Source organism: Malus sylvestris, chromosome 6 (genome assembly GCF_916048215.2).
Source record: "Malus sylvestris chromosome 6, drMalSylv7.2, whole genome shotgun sequence".
In the NCBI taxonomy this organism is placed as follows: Eukaryota; Viridiplantae; Streptophyta; class Magnoliopsida; order Rosales; family Rosaceae; genus Malus; species Malus sylvestris.
In genome coordinates this window covers 23,251,043-23,268,387 of record NC_062265.1, presented here as the reverse complement: position 1 = coordinate 23,268,387, position 17,345 = coordinate 23,251,043, and the positions used below count along the sequence as shown (strand labels likewise).

General features: G+C 40.2%; 4 protein-coding genes and 1 long non-coding RNA gene across 6 annotated transcripts; 1 reads left to right on the top strand and 4 right to left on the bottom strand.

Moving 5' to 3' along the window:
* Positions 1-2,489, bottom strand: LOC126626696 (anthocyanidin reductase ((2S)-flavan-3-ol-forming)-like). The gene is made up of 5 exons (XM_050296084.1): positions 2,317-2,489; positions 2,051-2,220; positions 962-1,174; positions 472-851; positions 1-365 (listed from the first exon to the last, which is right to left on the bottom strand). Exons 1-5 carry the CDS (start codon positions 2,432-2,434, stop codon positions 212-214), a joined length of 1,035 nt encoding a protein of 344 aa, XP_050152041.1. The 5' UTR covers positions 2,435-2,489; the 3' UTR covers positions 1-211.
* Positions 1-6,678, bottom strand: LOC126626695 (putative anthocyanidin reductase). 2 transcript variants are annotated; one of them, XM_050296083.1, is made up of 6 exons: positions 6,474-6,678; positions 6,226-6,395; positions 5,864-6,076; positions 5,375-5,754; positions 5,232-5,267; positions 1-328 (listed from the first exon to the last, which is right to left on the bottom strand). In XM_050296083.1, exons 1-6 carry the CDS (start codon positions 6,592-6,594, stop codon positions 313-315), a joined length of 936 nt encoding a protein of 311 aa, XP_050152040.1. In that variant the 5' UTR covers positions 6,595-6,678; the 3' UTR covers positions 1-312. The 2 variants fall into 2 exon arrangements, with proteins under 2 accessions (XP_050152040.1, XP_050152039.1); XM_050296082.1 differs by lacking the exon at positions 1-328 and having other exon boundaries at positions 4,903-5,267.
* A 248-nt stretch (positions 6,679-6,926) lies between these two features.
* On the bottom strand, positions 6,927-9,663 carry LOC126626697 (protein SEH1-like). Its single transcript, XM_050296085.1, has 8 exons — positions 9,410-9,663; positions 9,147-9,261; positions 8,848-8,945; positions 8,537-8,614; positions 7,956-8,111; positions 7,627-7,739; positions 7,355-7,481; positions 6,927-7,176 (listed from the first exon to the last, which is right to left on the bottom strand). The coding sequence occupies exons 1-8, from the start codon at positions 9,566-9,568 to the stop codon at positions 7,045-7,047; spliced, it is 978 nt and encodes a 325-aa protein (XP_050152042.1). The 5' UTR covers positions 9,569-9,663; the 3' UTR covers positions 6,927-7,044.
* A 1,627-nt stretch (positions 9,664-11,290) lies between these two features.
* Positions 11,291-13,635, bottom strand: LOC126625541 (hydroquinone glucosyltransferase-like). The gene is made up of 2 exons (XM_050294607.1): positions 13,519-13,635; positions 11,291-12,866 (listed from the first exon to the last, which is right to left on the bottom strand). Exons 1-2 carry the CDS (start codon positions 13,633-13,635, stop codon positions 11,451-11,453), a joined length of 1,533 nt encoding a protein of 510 aa, XP_050150564.1. The 3' UTR covers positions 11,291-11,450.
* Positions 13,636-15,261: 1,626 nt separating this feature from the next.
* On the top strand, positions 15,262-16,561 carry LOC126625401 (uncharacterized). Its single transcript, XR_007624424.1, has 2 exons — positions 15,262-15,434; positions 15,531-16,561. It is a non-coding gene; the product is annotated as an uncharacterized LOC126625401 (long non-coding RNA).
* The last annotated feature ends 784 nt before the right edge of the window (positions 16,562-17,345 follow it).

Genomic DNA, 17,345 nt, shown 5'->3' with positions numbered 1-17,345 from the left:
TGGATTGAATTGTTTTTTAAATTTACACTAGACTGAATGAATTTGTCTTAACACATACAATTCTGAAATAGTTATGCTAATGAGTATACAAGATTTTGTTTATTCAATAAGTGAGGATCTCTCACAATACTAGAATATGCAGAGCCTAACAACGAAAACACGATTACACCAGCGTTTGTAATATGATGTTTTTGTTTCTGCAGTCTGAAAATTAAATCAGTTGAGAAAGAGAGCTCTCTGATAACCTCCTTCCACTTGCTACACTGTCATCAAGTATGTTCTTCACGCCATACTTGTACTCAAAACCGATCTTCACCAGCTTAGTAAAGTCACATTTGATTCCTTCTTCTGGTCCTTCGGCGAATCTGAAATAAATTCAGTCGTGAATGAAAATGGATAATCTTCGTGGAGTTCAATTTTAAAAGTAGGGAGAAGTTTCAGAACGATTACAGTTAAAAGTTGGATCCTTACTCTTTTGCTATCTTGTATTCCGGGTAGTTTTCTTGGAAGCAGGCAGCGATTTCTTTGATACTAGGACTGGCAACTGCACAGCAGAATCTGCCTCTCATCGATGGTTGTTCCATGCAGAAGATATGTCCTCGGCAAACATCTTCAATGTGTACAAGAGGAACAGAACCGATAACTTCTTGCATGAATTTTAATGCATTGTAACCATTCAAGTCCCCGGTAAGTTGTGATATAACTACTCCCACACTTAGAGGCGAATTTGGGAGAAGAGTTTCTCCTCCTACTAGGCCACAAGGAAGAGTCACTGCTTCTAATTTACCACCATCAATGTCGTTATAGCTCAGCACTGCTTTCTCTGCTAATGTCTTTGATACGATATACCCCTTGAGCACATTTCCAGATTAAAAATCAAACGTAATTATTCGATGTTAATTATTGAAGCGAAATTGATATATCGTGGAATGAATAATGTAAGAGCAAGTAGAATAGGTACCATTGTGAAATCAGTGCCATGAGGAAATGAGACATCAAGGGGTGTCCAACATGATTCATCAAAGTAGGGTTTGAATCCAGCCCCATCTTCTGTCCGAGGCGACGCAGCTAGTACGCTTGCAGTGTAGATGAGTCGCTTGACGGTCTGCGAACGAATGCAGGAATCAGCAATGATTCTCACCCCAGCAACAGCAGCTTCAGCTGTGTCCTTGTACTGCATAATCAAAATCCTCAAATTATAACTAACTAGGGCCGTCTCTCAAATTTTGGAGGCCCTATACGAAATTTATGAAAGGCCCCTCTTAAGATAGTTTTAAAAATTGAGTTTTAACAAAAAGGCCGTGGTACTGTTCATTTTAACGAAAAAACACATTTTTACATTAAAAAGTCAAACCTGCTACTATTTATTTTACCCTTTATTTTGTCATTATCATTAAAACTCAAAGTTTTCAAGCCATTTTCATTAGTTTTTTTTTTTTTTTTAATGTAGGACAATGTAATGATGCTAGAAAATAATCACTTAAATCAAAATAAAGTTTAGTACTCACTGATTGCAAGTTTAAAAATGTCATTAATAATAAGTAAAAAGAGCTATAAATATAACGTTCACTAAATAATTAAAAGCAGTTCAATCTTAAACAACCAAACAAGGAAAAAAAATTTAAAAATTTCTAACTTTAAAGTTTCACTTGAATATATAACATTATTATATAATAAAATTGTAAAAAGAATACCATTTTTAAGGTGTTAGAAAGTAAAAAAAAATATGCTTATATATAATGAAATTTTAAAGTGCTAACAAAAATAATTTTTAAATATTTAACGTTATTACATAACAAAAGTAATTTTTAAATATAGAACATTATTACATATAAATATTAGATTAGATGACAAAAATTTTGGGGGCCCTTCAAATTTGGGGCCTTATACGACTGCACATTTCGCTCCCACTCAGTGCCCCCTATGTAACTAACACTTCTTTTGTCGTGCAGGATTGAATCAAATTATTGTTCATGATGAGACTAGAATGGATTGGACAAAATAGTTCAATTCTATTTGCTATCTACCTAAAACAGCACTAGTGTCTGACCTGAGAGCTTAGGTTGTTATGCTGCATCGGAGTGGCAACATGGAAAACAAACTCACAGCCTTCCATGGCAGGCTCAAACTCTAGAGGGTCATATAGGTCAGCTTGGAACAGCAACAAGTTGGTGTCCGCATTAGGAAGGGACTTGAGAAGCCCAACTTTCGACGCATCATCTGTAACATACGGAGTAACCGTAAGAGGGTGGCATCAGGGAGAGAGAGAGAGAGAGGAAGAGAGAGAGAGAGAGAGAGAGAGAGAGAGAGAGAGACCCAAGTTCCTGAGGGTGGCGTGGACTGTGTGGCCCTGCTGTAGGAGCTTGTTAACGAGTGAAGAGGCAATGAATCCAGAAGCACCTGTAACACAAACTCTAGAGTTTTTGTTCTCCATGATTTTGTTCCACACAAAGATAAGAGCAGAAGATGTCGTCTAATAAACGTGTGAGCAGGATTTGTTGCCCCTCTTATAACCAACTCGGGATGGTTACAGTTCGGTTTGGGGACAGAAATGCTATATTCATCCCCATAACCACAAAAATTAATCATATTCATAACCGCAAATCAACCATAGGGGATTATCCTTAACCATACCCACCGGGTAACGGATTTTCCATTGGTCAACGATTATATCCATCTTTGTCAAAAACAAAAATTTATATTCATTCAATTAACGCACTACAATTTAGTAACTACTAATTTCGTCATTAAATAGCCACGTCCAATAATAAAAAACGTAACAATATTTTTGAAGTTGTTCGTGATAAGGCAATATGATAAATTGGTCCAATGAAAAAGAAAAGGATGACAAACTTGGAATATTTGATAAATAAAACGATTCCATGAACGAATTTTGTAGAATATAAAAATAAGAGTATTGAATAAAACATTGATGATGTTGGTTCTTGATATCTCCCACAAGCATGATGTTTGGGGTTTTCGGGTTTGATGAATATAGTTTATCGCAACTCAATCACTCATGGGGTGTTTGCACAAATTCATGCGCAGTTTAAACGATGAAACTTGGCTCTGAGGCCATGTTAGTGTATGGATAATTTCGATAAGCTTCAATGAAAGCTTGGTGGTGACATGGGAAATCCAGTAGTGGCAAAGAGAGAATCGGAGAGAATGATGTATGTATGATTGCAATATCCTCACAACAAATATGTGAGGTTGTTACCGTTAGAATAGGAAGAGAAAGGGAGATCCTTCACTCAACAACAACAAAACTAATCTCAGCCCTTAATTGCTATCACCCTATCAGATGATGCCACTTGTTATAATCTATCACTTAATCTAGATACAAGCAAGAGCAACCACATGGACTATGATCCAACCGCTCTAATTTAAACCAAGAACAAATCTAAAAATAACCATTTGAACTTGTTTCTTTGCCGCCAAGTATCGGCTGAAGGGTTATACTCCAATAATCACAACATGAAGAAATCAATCATTTAGGAATGTTCATAGCCTTTCTCTCTGAGGAAAAACACATCTTGCCCTCTTAAGCCTCTACAGTCGTATACCCCCAACATACACAATATCAATTTGCGTTCCAAACTAATTGATTGATAACATTTTCGATAGTTTTATTCATAACTCGCCTTTGTGACCTGAAAGTTGTGCAATCTTATCCAATGAGAGCCTTCCATCCGAGTCAGGGTTTAACCCAGGATTTCATAATGATAATCCCTTGATATGAGTTCTGTGTTTTAAAACTATCAAATTTGATGGGTTACTATGAGGTACTGGTAAGTTGCTAACTTGTCCTTTTTGGGTGGTGTGTTTGCCGTTGTCAGACAACTTCGGAAGAGAAAACTTTAAAGTTGTCAGAAGTACTTTTGTTGGCCTTTTTCTGGGGAGAGTCTTGGTCGTTATATTGGTGATAAGAAGCTCTCTATTGTTGGATTACAAGTTTGGAACTTGATATGCGTTTAATATGACCTTGCGTGTCAGTTAATTGACATAAGTTTGTGGCCTGATTACTTGATGATGGGTTTTTTGGTTATCATGCGTTGATGTGAGTTTTGTTTACAAACATTTCTATTGGAGTGGAATAATTCGGATCCTCCAACTATTAAATCTTGTAACCATGTTGAGAAGCCCACAACACTAGCTTCACTCGCCGTCAATAAGGGAGGAGGGTGAACTATAAGAAAACACTCTGATGCTCAAGTCAGTCTTTGTTCAAAATGATTTCAAGAATTTGTAAAGCAGTCTGATACTTCCCTTTTTCTTCGCTTTTTCTTCCCCCGTTCTAATGGGATTTTAGGCCTTTTATAGGTATTAAAAACTTGGGCTCCAAGTCTCTTTATCTCACTCCATGTTCCTTAGTAGTGACTGATACACGTTGCTTTATTTTATCTCCACTCGCTTATTTTTAGGATGCATGGGAAGTGGCTAGTTTTTAGGATCCATTAACCCTTAACTTTTGCACCCACATTTCCCTTGATAATAAAATCATATGAACAAGTTCGAAGCAAAACTTAGAAGTAAACGCGTCTTTATGGCAGCCTTTCGCATTTCTGTACGGACGGTCCTTAAAACACAGGGAGTAGGTTAAGGTTAGTCAACCAATGAAGTGTAGTTGTGTCTTCACTGAGTTCTTCTTGCTTGAGAACCTTGTTTCAAACTGGTTATTTATAGTCCCTTAACTTTTGTGTTCTTCACCATTAAACCTCGAAACCGAACCTTTATTCCAACAACGGGAAACCAAAGTGTTTCGTCTCCAAAATTTGCTTGCTTCTTCTGCTTGTAGTCATCACTGTGTTTTTTTCCACCTTCGCAGCTGCAAAAGGCAAATATATTTTTGAAAGAGGATCTTCTCCTTCAATGTATGAAAAACCGAGAAAACGGGTGAGATGGATTGAATTGTTTTTTAAATTTACACTGGACTGAATGAATTTGTCTTAACACATACAATTCTGAAATAGTTATGCTAATGAGTATGCAAGATTTTGTTTATTCAATAAGTGAGGATCTCTCACAATACTAGAATATGCAGAGCCTAAAAACAAAAACACGATTACACCGGCGTTTGTAATATGATGTTCTTGTTTCTGCAGTCTGAAAATTAAATCAGTTGAGAAAGAGAGCTCTTTGATAACCTCCTTCCACTTACTACACTGTCATCAAGTATGTTCTTCATGCCATACTTGTACTCAAAACCGATCTTCACCAGCTTAGTAAAGTCACATTTGATTCCTCCTTCTGGTCCTTCGGTGAATCTGAAATGAATTCAGTCGTGAATGAAAATGGATAATATTCGTCGAGTTCAATGTTCAAAAGTAGGGAGAAGTTTCAGAACGATTAAAGTTAAAAGTTCGATCCTTACTCTTTTGCTATCTTGTATTCCGGGTAGTTTTCTTGGAAGCAGGCAGCGATTTCTTTGATACTTGGACTGGCAACTGCACAGCAGAATCTGCCTCTCATCGACGGTTGTTCCATACAGAAGATATGTGCTCGGCAAACATCTTCAATGTGTACTAGAGGAACAGAACCGATAACTTCTTGCATGAATTTTAATGAATTGTAACGGTTCGAGTCCCCGGTAAGTTGTGATAAAACTACTCCCACAGTTGGAGGCAAAATCGGCAGAAGAGTTTCTCCTCCTACTAGGCCACAAGGAAGAGTTACCACTTCTAATTTACCACCATCAATTACGTTGTAGCTCAGCACTGCGTTCTCTGCTAATGTCTTTGATACGATATACCCCTTGAGCACATTTCCAGATTAAAATCAAACGTAATTATTCGATGTTAATTATTGCAGCGAAATTGATATATCGCAGAATGAATAATGTAAGAGCAAGTAGAAGAGGAACCATTGTGAAATCAGTGCCATGGGGAAATGAGACATCAAGAGGTGTCCAACATGATTCATCAAGGTAGGCTTTGAATCCAGCCCCATCTTCTGTCCAAGGCGACGCAGCTAGTACGCTTGCAGTGTAGATGAGTCGCTTGACGGTCTGCGAACGAATGCAGGAATCAGCAATGATTCTCACCCCAGCAACAGCAGCTTCAGCTGTGTCCTTGTACTGCATAATCAAAATCCTCAAATTATAACTAACCCTTCGTTTGTCGCGCCAGATTGAATCAAATTATTGTTCATGATGAGACTAGAATGGATTGGACAAAATAGTTCAATCCTATTTGCTGTCTACCTAAAACAGCACTAGTGTCTGACCTGAGAGCTTAGGTTGTTATGCTGCATCGGAGTGGCAACATGGAAAACAAACTCACAGCCTTCAATGGCATGCTCAAACTCTTGAGGGTCATATATGTCAGCTTGGAACAGCAACAATTTGGTGTCCGCATGAGGAAGGGACTTGAGAAGCCCGACTTTTGATGCATCATCTGTAACACACGGAGTAACCATAAGAGGGTTGCATCAGAGAGAGAGAGAGAGAGAGAGAGAGAGAGAGAGAGAGAGACCCAAGTTCCTGAGGGTGGCGTGGACTGTGTGGCCCTGCCGTAGGAGCTTGTTAACGAGCGAAGAGCCAATGAAACCAGAAGCACCTGTAACACAAACTCTAGAGCTTGTATTCTTCTCCATGATTTTGTCCACACAGAGATAAGAGTAGTAGATGTCGTCTAATACATGTGTGAGCACGATTTGTTTTCACCCAATGCAAATTGTCAATACTTGATTCTCATGGCCAGCATAGCAAATCTTGGACCAGAACACCACGTGGCAATAAAACCATGTAAGTTCTCGTGACAAGACACAAGCTTCTAAAGAAACAAGTCACATAATTTCATAACCCAATGTACGATTGTTCAGAAAACAATACCAACAAACACCATCGTCCTACTAAACCATAGTTTCAATTTGTTTCGCTTTTACGTTTCTAAAGAAACAAGAAGCCATATAAAAGGGACAGCCCAAAGCGAAAATGATCCCCACATCGAATTTCAATTTTGAATAATCTGAACCAAAATGTATAGTTACAATCAATAATGTTCAAACAGTTAGTTGGCACAGTAACATGTAAAACCAGAGGGACTACGAAGTGGGTTCAAAAGTAGCCTCTTCATGCCAAACTCCGTTCAAACTAGACTGCCACAACCGTACAGCCCCATCATTTCCGGTGGTTGCCAATGTCATTCCACTCATGTCCCATTCCATCTGCCAGACCTGATCACAACATGAAGAAATCAATCAATTAGGAATGTTCATAGCCTTGCTCTCTGAGGGAAAACACATCTTGCCCTCTTAAGCCTGTACAATTATATACCCCCTCCCCTACATACACAATATCACTTTGCGTTCCAAATTCCTTGATTGATAACTTTTTCGATAGTTTTATTCATACCTCGCCATTGTGACCTGAAAGTTGTGCAATCTTCTCCAATGAGAGCCTTCCATCCAAGTCAGGGTTTAACCCAAGATGCCATATTGATATTCCCTTGTGAGTGGCAACAGCAATCACCTCATATGGCCTGAATAAAATTTATCCAATTTCACTCTCTGCCATAAAATAGAACAAGGCCATTTTTTCCCAATTTATGAAGACAAATACCAGAAAAGCTCCAATTCCTAATCATTACCCAACAGTGTGTGATGAGCAATGAGACAATTCCCTACCTTCCAATGTTCGGTGCCCATGCAACTGCATAGACCTGATCACCATTGTCAACAGGCGAAACCAACTCTGCAACTGGGAGCCATCTTTGATGAGCCTGATCAAATTCCCATACCTGTAAAGTACAATCATAAAATTTTGTACAATATCACTTTTGTCAAGTTAACCTAGCCTTTGGACTTCCAAATGATACCATAACTATAAAAGATAAAGAAAATAGAGTCGTGTATTTAAGGAGCCAAGCAAGACCCGCAACATTTATGTGGCCTGCGGATGTAATCAAATGAATGATAATTAAATAGGAAACAGGACAAAGAAGATTTTATCATACCTTGGCGGAATTAAGTTGTGGTGTGTTTGAATTGAAACCCAAAACAAAACTTGATTCCTGGCTTTCTCCTCTTTGTGGATTCCAAGATATAGATGCAGATAAGCATATGGCATGGCCAACTGTAGACACCGAATCAATAACATTCTGAAATTCAGCCTGTACAAAAGATCATGAGAAAAGGTCAGAGAGTAGTTGCAGACTATAAAATTCTTTAAGGAATCGTTTTCAACTGGAGGAAGAAATCTTTAAAAGTAAAAGGGTGTAACCATTTCAAGAAAAGCACACAAAAGAAAGAGCCCCAAAAATAAGACAGAAAGAGCAACAGAAACAGAAGCTCATGGTCCATTCTCATTCATAAAAACAGGTTAAGGATTGGGGGAAGAAATCGCCAGTCTTCCCACATACATTCATGATAGCAATGCATCATTCTATACAACTAGAACTTACATATAATGTTTTGGGTTTGTGCAAAAAAAATCACAATCAGAAAATTCTGCATCAATTTGAGCTGCATTATAACATTATAATAAAACTACATGGTAGAGTAACATTATCAGATTGAACCAGATCAAATGATCCACCTGAAGCTGCCAATTCTTCAGTTCCAAGGGATCCAGTAGCTCATAGACCTTGACACGGGCATCTGAATATGCAGTAACCTATAAAAACGAAACAAATTAAAGTTTGTCACATTTCACTCTCACTGAGTGTCCATTGAGCATGTTGCACAGGGTGCGAATAGAACATAAACTAGAACCTAAATCGTATTAGATGAAACGAAGGGAAAAAAATCAGTAATCCCAAGCATAAATTTTCACTTACAAACTTGATTTCAGAAACTGTACCGCAATGCCAAAATTAAAGAAAATTAGTTGCAGCAACAAAAGCTAACCATTTTTAAACCTGCCGGTGAGACTCCAAATTGGGTATCTAGCAGTTGAGCTGAACCGCTATTAAAGCTTGTGCACAGCTTCCATTGAAGAGGAGCATCTAGATAATAACAAACCCTAAACTTTCATTAGATATGATGCTCCGTAAAATTCCTACACCCAATTCTTGGTAATGGGTGATTCAATATGCATCGGGAAACACAATGCGCCTCAAACTTATTATAAAAATCACTATCCTCACTATTCCATTACTAAATTAAACTGCTTCAGTTAGAAAAGATTATAAATTCAATGAAAATACCTTCAGCAACTTCCTCCCACAATGATAAAGTCCCATCTGCACATACACACGCCACTGCATCGCCGAATTCCGGTGGAACCCAAGCAATTTTCACAATTCCAGCAGCCTCGTGCACCTAAAGCAAAAACCATCACAACATTTCAGGGAAAAAAAAACCGCAACCTTTTCAAGCGGAATTGCAAATTCCAACAGGAGAAAATTAAAAAATAATCGGCCAATTCCTGAAATCAGAAGTCAATTCAAAAAACGAGGGAGTTAGGGACCTTGGATTTTGAGGTGCAGGAGAAGGACGAAGAACAAGAGTCGCGTGAGTCGAAGATGGCGAGGGTTCCGTCGACGGAACCACTGGCTAATCTCTGGCCGGAGTAGTTCCACGACGAGCAGATGGTGCCTTTATCAAGCGCCACCAAAGGTTTCTCCATAACCGCGCAGTCACTGGAGCTTCGATCTACACCCACGACAGTCGGAGGCGGGAGGAGCTTTTGGTATAACGTTGGGACGGTTTCTGGGTCGTTTATGTTTTAAAGTTTAAAACGGGTCGACCCGTTTATGGTATGATTAATTTAGGATAAATATTTTGAAATGTTATAAGGACTATAACTTATACACATTTTTTCAATTTACAATATGAACTAAAATTTTAAGTGATTTATCATATTAAGTTCCTAAAACCATTAATTTGTTATCTCACCCTAACACTATTCAATTTGTCATCTAAAATAATTCATGTATCTCGCATATGACTTCTCTACAAGGTTATTTCAGACTTTTGACCTTTTTCACAAGTTCTTTAGTACAAACCCTTAAAAATTGTTATTTATTTTTAACAGGGTTGGTAGGCATCTGAGAAAAAAAGGAGTAGGCAATTAAGGAGAAAGAGAGAGATAGAATGAGTTTAGAGGATAGTGATAGCGTGATATGGTTGTAAGGTTCAAAAACAAAGAAAACAACAAAAACTTGTTTGTGTGAAATTACTCTACTGCCACATTTCATTGGTTTTTTTTTTTTTTTTTGTTGACAAAGAGAGTTCTATCAATATGTAGTTGAGACTAGGAGCAGTTAATATTCGCTATATTATTTATGATGGCCAAGTTGTGGGTGCGGGTGCCTTCTTGATGGGGTCACTATTTCATTTGTTGAAGCGATGGTCTTAAAAGGACTCAAGTTTGCTTGGTCCAAGGGCTTCCAAAAGGTGTTGGTAGAAGGAGACTCCAAGCTTCTTATGTTCAAGGAAATTGGGAGGTTCCTTGGAGGATGCCCGTTGTATTGCTTGCTCCTTCAGTCAGGTGGTGTGGAATCATATCTGTTGAAATGTCTTACATCGACCGTATCAATGAGAAAAAAAAGAGTTTAAATATCATAACTCCACTCCAACTAATACCGAGGCATTTTGTGATAAAACCCCACACCTAACGGATTGTGCAGGTGGTAATTACCAAGTTAGGAACAATATCAGTGTTGTTAGAAGTGGGTTAAGAGCTCGTCTCTCTGATAATTCTCTATGGTTCAGAGCCAGGGAGAGGGCTCGTACTTTACCACCACGTGATGGGTGGGTCATCTTGGGCCCGCATGTAGGGTGAGTCTCCTTGACTCCCCATGGTTGTCGATGTGTGGATCTCCCACGTGTGACTCACTAATTAGGTCTCACATGAGAGGGTGTGTTGAAATGTCCCACATCGACCGTATCAATGAGAAAAGAAGAGTTTAAATATCCTAATCCCACTCTAACTAATATTGAGGCATTTTGTGATAAAACCCCACACCTGACGAATTGTGCAGGTGGTAATTACCAAGTTGGGGATAATATCAGTGTTGTTGTAAGTGGGTCAAGGATCCGTTTCTCTGATAATTCTAAAATATCTATGCGAAGACAAATTTTGTCGCGGATGCCTTAGCCCACCTAGGTCTTTCGATTGAGACTCCTCACATTTAGGATCATTGTTTACCCTCTATTGCTCTTAATGCTTTTAATTTTGATTGTATTGGAAACGGGATGTTCTTGTGGTTTTTCCCTTTAATGAATATTTTGTTAGAAAAAAAAAAACAAAATTGGGGGTAGGTTTGGTCTGTATTGAAATTAATTTGGGGCACAAAAATTATTGGTCACTATTGTATTTTTCTTTCTAATTATAAAAAGTTTGGAGTGCTAATAACAATTTTCAACAGATGATTTATAAGCAAATAATGATACAAAACCCCACAATTTAACAACAAACATCCTAATCCTTGTGAAAAAAAAAAAACCAAAACAAATTGTTCATAGTTAAAAATGCATGTATGGATATGAAGCATGGATGGACCAGATCAGTTGTTGCGTTTCCATATCTGAGCCACCTCAGCAAGTGACTTTGTTGACAACCCTTCTGGGCTCAAAGCAATTTTGGAAGCCTCTTGCAACTCCTTCACCTTCTTCCTTGGCAATTTCCCTTCATCTCCTTCAATTAAACCCCTTGCATACTTGGCAATGCCTTGGCTCTCCATTATCCCCTTTTCATTCATTTTCACTCTCCATGCAATCTTTATATCATCAGCAAGCAATACTACATTACTTCTTTGCTCTGCGTAGAGAGGCCAAGCAATTAAAGGCACACCATTCACGACATTCTCCAAAACTGAGTTCCAACCACAGTGGGTTATAAACCCGCCCAGTGACGCGTGACTCAGCACTTGAACCTGAGGAACCCACGACGGCACAACGAGACCCACATCTTTAGTCCTCTCCAAAAACTTATTTGGTAGAAAACCTAATGGATCCAAAAACCTATTAGGAGCAAAGTAAGTACCATTTTTAGCTGTCTCATTTGGCCTCTTCACAACCCAAAGAAATCTCTGCCTACTCATTTCAAGCCCTAATGCCAACTCCTGTATCTGCTTCAGTGAGAGGGTCCCGCCGCTTCCAAATGCAACAAATAAATCCGACCCACGTAGCTGCTTGTCCAGCCAGCTCAAGCACTCATGTTGCCCATTTATTCCACCATCGGTCGGACTGAGATTAATTATCGGTCTGATTGGATAAACTAGTGGAAACCCTTGTGCTCTTCCTTTCTTCAAAGCCTTGAAAACATTTGGTTCCAAATCCAAACTACTGTTGACCAAGACCCCAGCAACCAAAAGCAACTTTTTGGATGTACGTAGTACGGCTGCATAGGCCTCATTGCTCCTATCTTGAACAGGTTCAAGAAAATCCCTACCATGGAGAGGTACACAACCTGGGAATTGGACCGGTTCAGGCATGTCCCTGTACTCGCAAGTAGTAGTCTCGTCAAGCCTTGGCAAATGAAATGCAAAACTCAACATCATGGCAGTTGTAGACCAGAACAAGTAGGGTGCCACGTGGAATTCTTTGGCCATATCAAATGCGTCTGAACCGAAAACATAAAAAACAATTGCGACTAGCCGAGTTGACTCAGCTAGGACCTTAACTAAGTCTCGTAGGGCAGAAAGGGAACGAGCCATGGTGAGGGCGATTCTAGTTTCAATCTGGGAACCTTCTGGGAGGTCGTCGAAGTTTATAGGAGGGAGAAAGGTGGCGGATACGGATAGAGGATCAAGGGCTTGGAGAACTTTCCTATGGGGTTTCGTGCACGACCCATCGTTTGGAATGACGAAGGTGACGGTAAAGTTGTGGTGGACGATGAGTTGGTTGGCCAACTCAACGAGGGGGTTGAGATGGCCCAATCCTGGAGATGGAACAAGTGCTACATGGGGTGGTTTTAGTTTCTGCTACTGCTGGGTGTCTAAGTCCAACTTCATCGTGTTTTGATTAACGATGGATGAAAGTGTATCGAATGGATACGTGAATAAGTTTAGGGTTTGCTTATATAGTATTTTAGGAACATTTTGTTGACTGTTTGGATGGAGAGATTGTTTGGGTCGAGCCTATGATGAAAGATCAAAGGATGATTCATGCAAATGCTAGACAATTCTGGCAATGTTAAGTCGATCGTGCTAGAAATATCTAGCAATTATTATCACATATGTTTGAGGAACAGACTAGAAGCTTGTAAGCTTGTGTGGCTATTCGGTGCGGCGCTGTTGGAAGGTCAGGAAACATCAACTATAAATTGGAGTGTTGTTGTGATACAAACCAAGTGAGAAGCAAGGATCAACCAAAGATTCAATAGCAAGTGTTCCACTCCAAAGGTGTGAGGGTTCTAGAGTTGTTCCATTCCAAGTGTGAAAGTGAGCGTGCTCCACGGCACACACTGTGTGAGTTAGGAACATTTTGTTGACTGGATGGGGGTGTTGAGCATTTCTAATGAATAATATAATGCAGAAGTCTATTCATATATTACAGCGACGATGAAGATTTTGGAGATCGATGGGGACAAACTAATTTGATTGGGTGACTTAAGTCATGATAGTAAGTGACCTGGCTGAGCCAATTGATTAATACAATTTTGTTATTTTCATGTGCCACAAGTATCACAATGTTGGAACGATCCAGCTTAATGTTCACAACTGTAGTTAAGGAAGAGAAGGGGTTCATGGTGGAATTTGTGGGGTTGGGGTTGCAGCACCTTTGTTAGAATCAGCAACAACAACAACAACAACAACAACAACAACAACAACAACAACAAAGCCTTTTCCCATTAAGTGGGGTCGGCTATATGAATCCTAGAACACCATTGCGCGCGGTTTTGTGTCATATCCCCCGTTAGATCCAAGTACTCTAAGTCTTTTCTTAGGGTCTCTTCCAAAGTTTTCCTAGGTCTACCTCTACCTCTTCGGCCCTGAACCTCTATCCCGTAGTCCCATCTTCGAACCAGAGCGTCAGTAGGCCTTCTTTGTACATGTCCAAACCCATTTTGTGTACGTGTTGATACTTCACTGCCTAACATTCTGTGCCATACAGCATCGCCGGCCTTATTGCCGTCCTATAAAATTTTCCCTTGAGCTTTAGTGGCCTACAACGGTTACACAACACGCCGGAAACACTCTTCCACTTCATCCATCTAGCTTGTATTCTATGGTTGAGATCTCCATCTAATTCTCCGTTCTTTTGCAAGATAGATCCTAGGTAGCGAAAACGGTCGCTCTTTGGTATTTCCTGATCTCCGATCCTCACCCCTAACTCATTTTGGCCTCCATTTGTAATGAACTTGCACTCCATATATTCTGTCTTTGATCAGCTTAGGCGAAGACCTTTAGATTCCAACACTTCTCTCCAAAAGTTAAGCTTCGTATTTACCCCTCCTGAGTTTCATCTATCAACACTATAGCGTCTGCGAAAAGCATACACCAAGGAATATCATCTTAAATATGTCCTGTTAACTCATCCATTACCAACGCAAAAAAGTAAGGACTTAAGGATTGTTGATGCACAAAATCAGTGAGAACTTTGGTACAACAGAGAGTATTAAGTTTGTGATCTTCGCTAGATTGCTCTGGTCATTAGTGTGGATAAGTATGTAAATGGATAGAGACAGGAAAGCAAACACAAGATGTACGTGGTTCACCCAGATTGGCTACGTCTACGGAGTAGATGAGTTCTCATTAATTGTGAAGGGTTTACGCAAGTACATAGGTTCAAGCTCTCCTTTAGTGAGTACAAGTGAATGATTTTAGTACAAATGACATAGGTGCAGGCTCTCGTCTTCACTTGCCTTAACTGTCTCATAGGTAGATGTGGCGTCTTCTCTGGAAGTACGCTTCCTCCATCCAGGGGTGGTATCTTTAACTGGTGGAGATGCACAAGGTAATGTATCAATTTCACTTGAAGCTTACTTGTAGTTTCAGGCTTGGTCAAGTGCGATACAAACCATGTAGTAGGAGTCCCCCAAGTCGCTGAGCTAGGGGATCTGCTGAAAGAGGTGACAGACAAGGTAAGCAATCAGAGCTCCAAGCAATCAGTCCCAGATCAGAAGTTTGATTTCGAGTTCCGGCTGATTGTTCTCATTCTCCTTATCTTGCAGGCAGCATGAAGGATAAAGAGAAGAAAAGGAGAATAGATGATATGAGATACTTTTGCTTTTGAAGAAGTGACTTTCCACAGGCTTATTCTTGAACTGGGCTGGAGGATTTTCTGGTTTCTTCCAGAGTATAAGGCCGGCTGAAGAATTTGAGGGTCAAAACATGTCCATCAAATCTAGAGTATGTTCAACCCTATTGATATGAGATACTTTTGCTGTTGACAAAGTAGTGGATGTATCGGCACGTGTTCTGTTACGCTTGTCTCCACATGCTTCCTTGTATCCTTCTCACTTTCCCTATCTGTTCCTCAGGCAGATGTGGTATCTTCTCTGGAAGCATAAGATGTTGAAGATGGGTACTCGAGAGCAATGCCAGGTAAGTAATCAGGTAAGGGGTTCCAGGCAGTTAGTTCCTGACTAGAAGCTTGATTCTAAGTGCTAACTGATTGCTCTCTTTCTCTTTGTCTTGCAGGTAAGAACAAGGCCAAAGGAAAAGACAGGGAAAAAACATGATATGGGATACTCTTGCTTTTAACCCTGATGATATGAGATATTCTTGCTCTGGTGTAGCTTGTTTGCAGAGGTATTATCGGGGGGAAAGAAAGCTGAGTATTTCGAGAGGCTTCGTTGGGAGTGCCCTCTCAGATATGAAGAAGGGTTGATCATTTTTGCAGGTCTGTCTGTCTGTTGAGGATAGAGGTCGACATATATAGGAGTTTCCCTAACAACAAGTAGTAATGCTATTCCTTTACCCTACTTGGTCATAGCACGGTAGTGGGAGCTGTCAGCTTCACGTGTGTCAGAGCACTTTGAAAAAGTGGTCTGTGGTATCTGGAAAGCTGATGTTGCATGTGAAGATTACAGACAAGCTTTATCCAAGGAGATCTGGCTCTCGAAGTTGAGAAAGCGATGCCTCTTCGGTTTTCGTACAAGCAATCCTGTCGGAGATCTGGCTCTCGAGATTCAGAAAACTGTGCCTCTTCGATTTTTGAGAGAGCAATCCTGCTGGGAGTCTAGCTCTCGAGATTCGGAGAGCAGTGTCTCTTCGATTTTTGAGAAAGTAATCATGTTGGGAGTCTGGCTCTCAAGATTCGGAGGACGGTGCCTCTTCGATTTTGGAGCAAGCAATCTTGTTGGGAGTGTTTTCTCGAATGTAAGTAAAGGTTGGGCATGTTTGCTAGTCTACCTTGCCATAGAGCACAGAGGTTGACACACAAGGACTTTCCAATTATCCAGCAGCGGTGCTGTTCCTTTACCCTTGTAGGTAATAATATGGTAGCTAGACCTTCAAAATTTATGTATCTAAACTTTGTTAGTGCTGTTTCTTTGCTATTCTTTTACCCTTCTTGGTCATAGCGATGTAGTGGGAGCTGCAAGCTTCACGTGTCTAAACTTTGTCAGAGATATTTGGCAAAGTTATCTATGGTACCCATGAGCTGATGGTGCGTGTGGAAAGTGGATGATTGAACAGTAAGATTCACATGCTTTCTACTTCACCAGAAATCTTCAACAGAATGCCCGTAATTTCAGCAAAGCTGAGTGTGCATGTGACAGGTGCTGACAAGGCTGAAAAAAAGCAGGTGCCTCTTCGATTTCTGAGATCGGCCCTCGTGGTCTCTGAGCAGCCCAGTTTTTGAGAAAGCAAGCGCTTTTTCAATTTTTGAGATCGGCCTTCGTGGTCTTTGAGCAGCCCAGCTTTTGAGAAAGCAAACGCCTCTTCGATTTCTGAGATCGGCCATCGTGGTCTCTGAGCAGCCCAGCTTTTGGGAAAGGAAACGCCTCTTCGATTTCTGGGCAGGCGCCTCTTCGATTTCTGAAGCTCCGTCAAGTGCAGATTTTTATAGAGGCTGGCATTAAGTTCCAAAGCACACTTGAATCTTCACCAGTAGAAGCTCCCTTCTTGCACTTCTAAGATCTTGATTTGTCCGACCTCTTCTCTCTTCAACACCTTTGAAAATGTCTGGCCCCTCCGACCGTCGTTTTGACTTAAACCTCATTGAAGAGGCAGCCACGCCTTCTCCAGACAACATATGGCGCCCATCCTTCTTATCCCCTACTGGTCCGCTTACCGTTGGGGATTCCGTGATGAAGAATGATATGACTGCTGCGGTGGTGGCCAGGAACCTTCTCACTCCCAAAGATAGCAGACTATTTTCCAAACGGTCTGATGAGTTGGCTGTCAAGGATTCTCTGGCTCTAAGTGTTCAGTGTGCAGGTTCTGTGTCTAATATGGCCCAACGCCTATTTGCTTGAACCCGCCAAGTTGAATCATTAGCGGCTGAAGTGA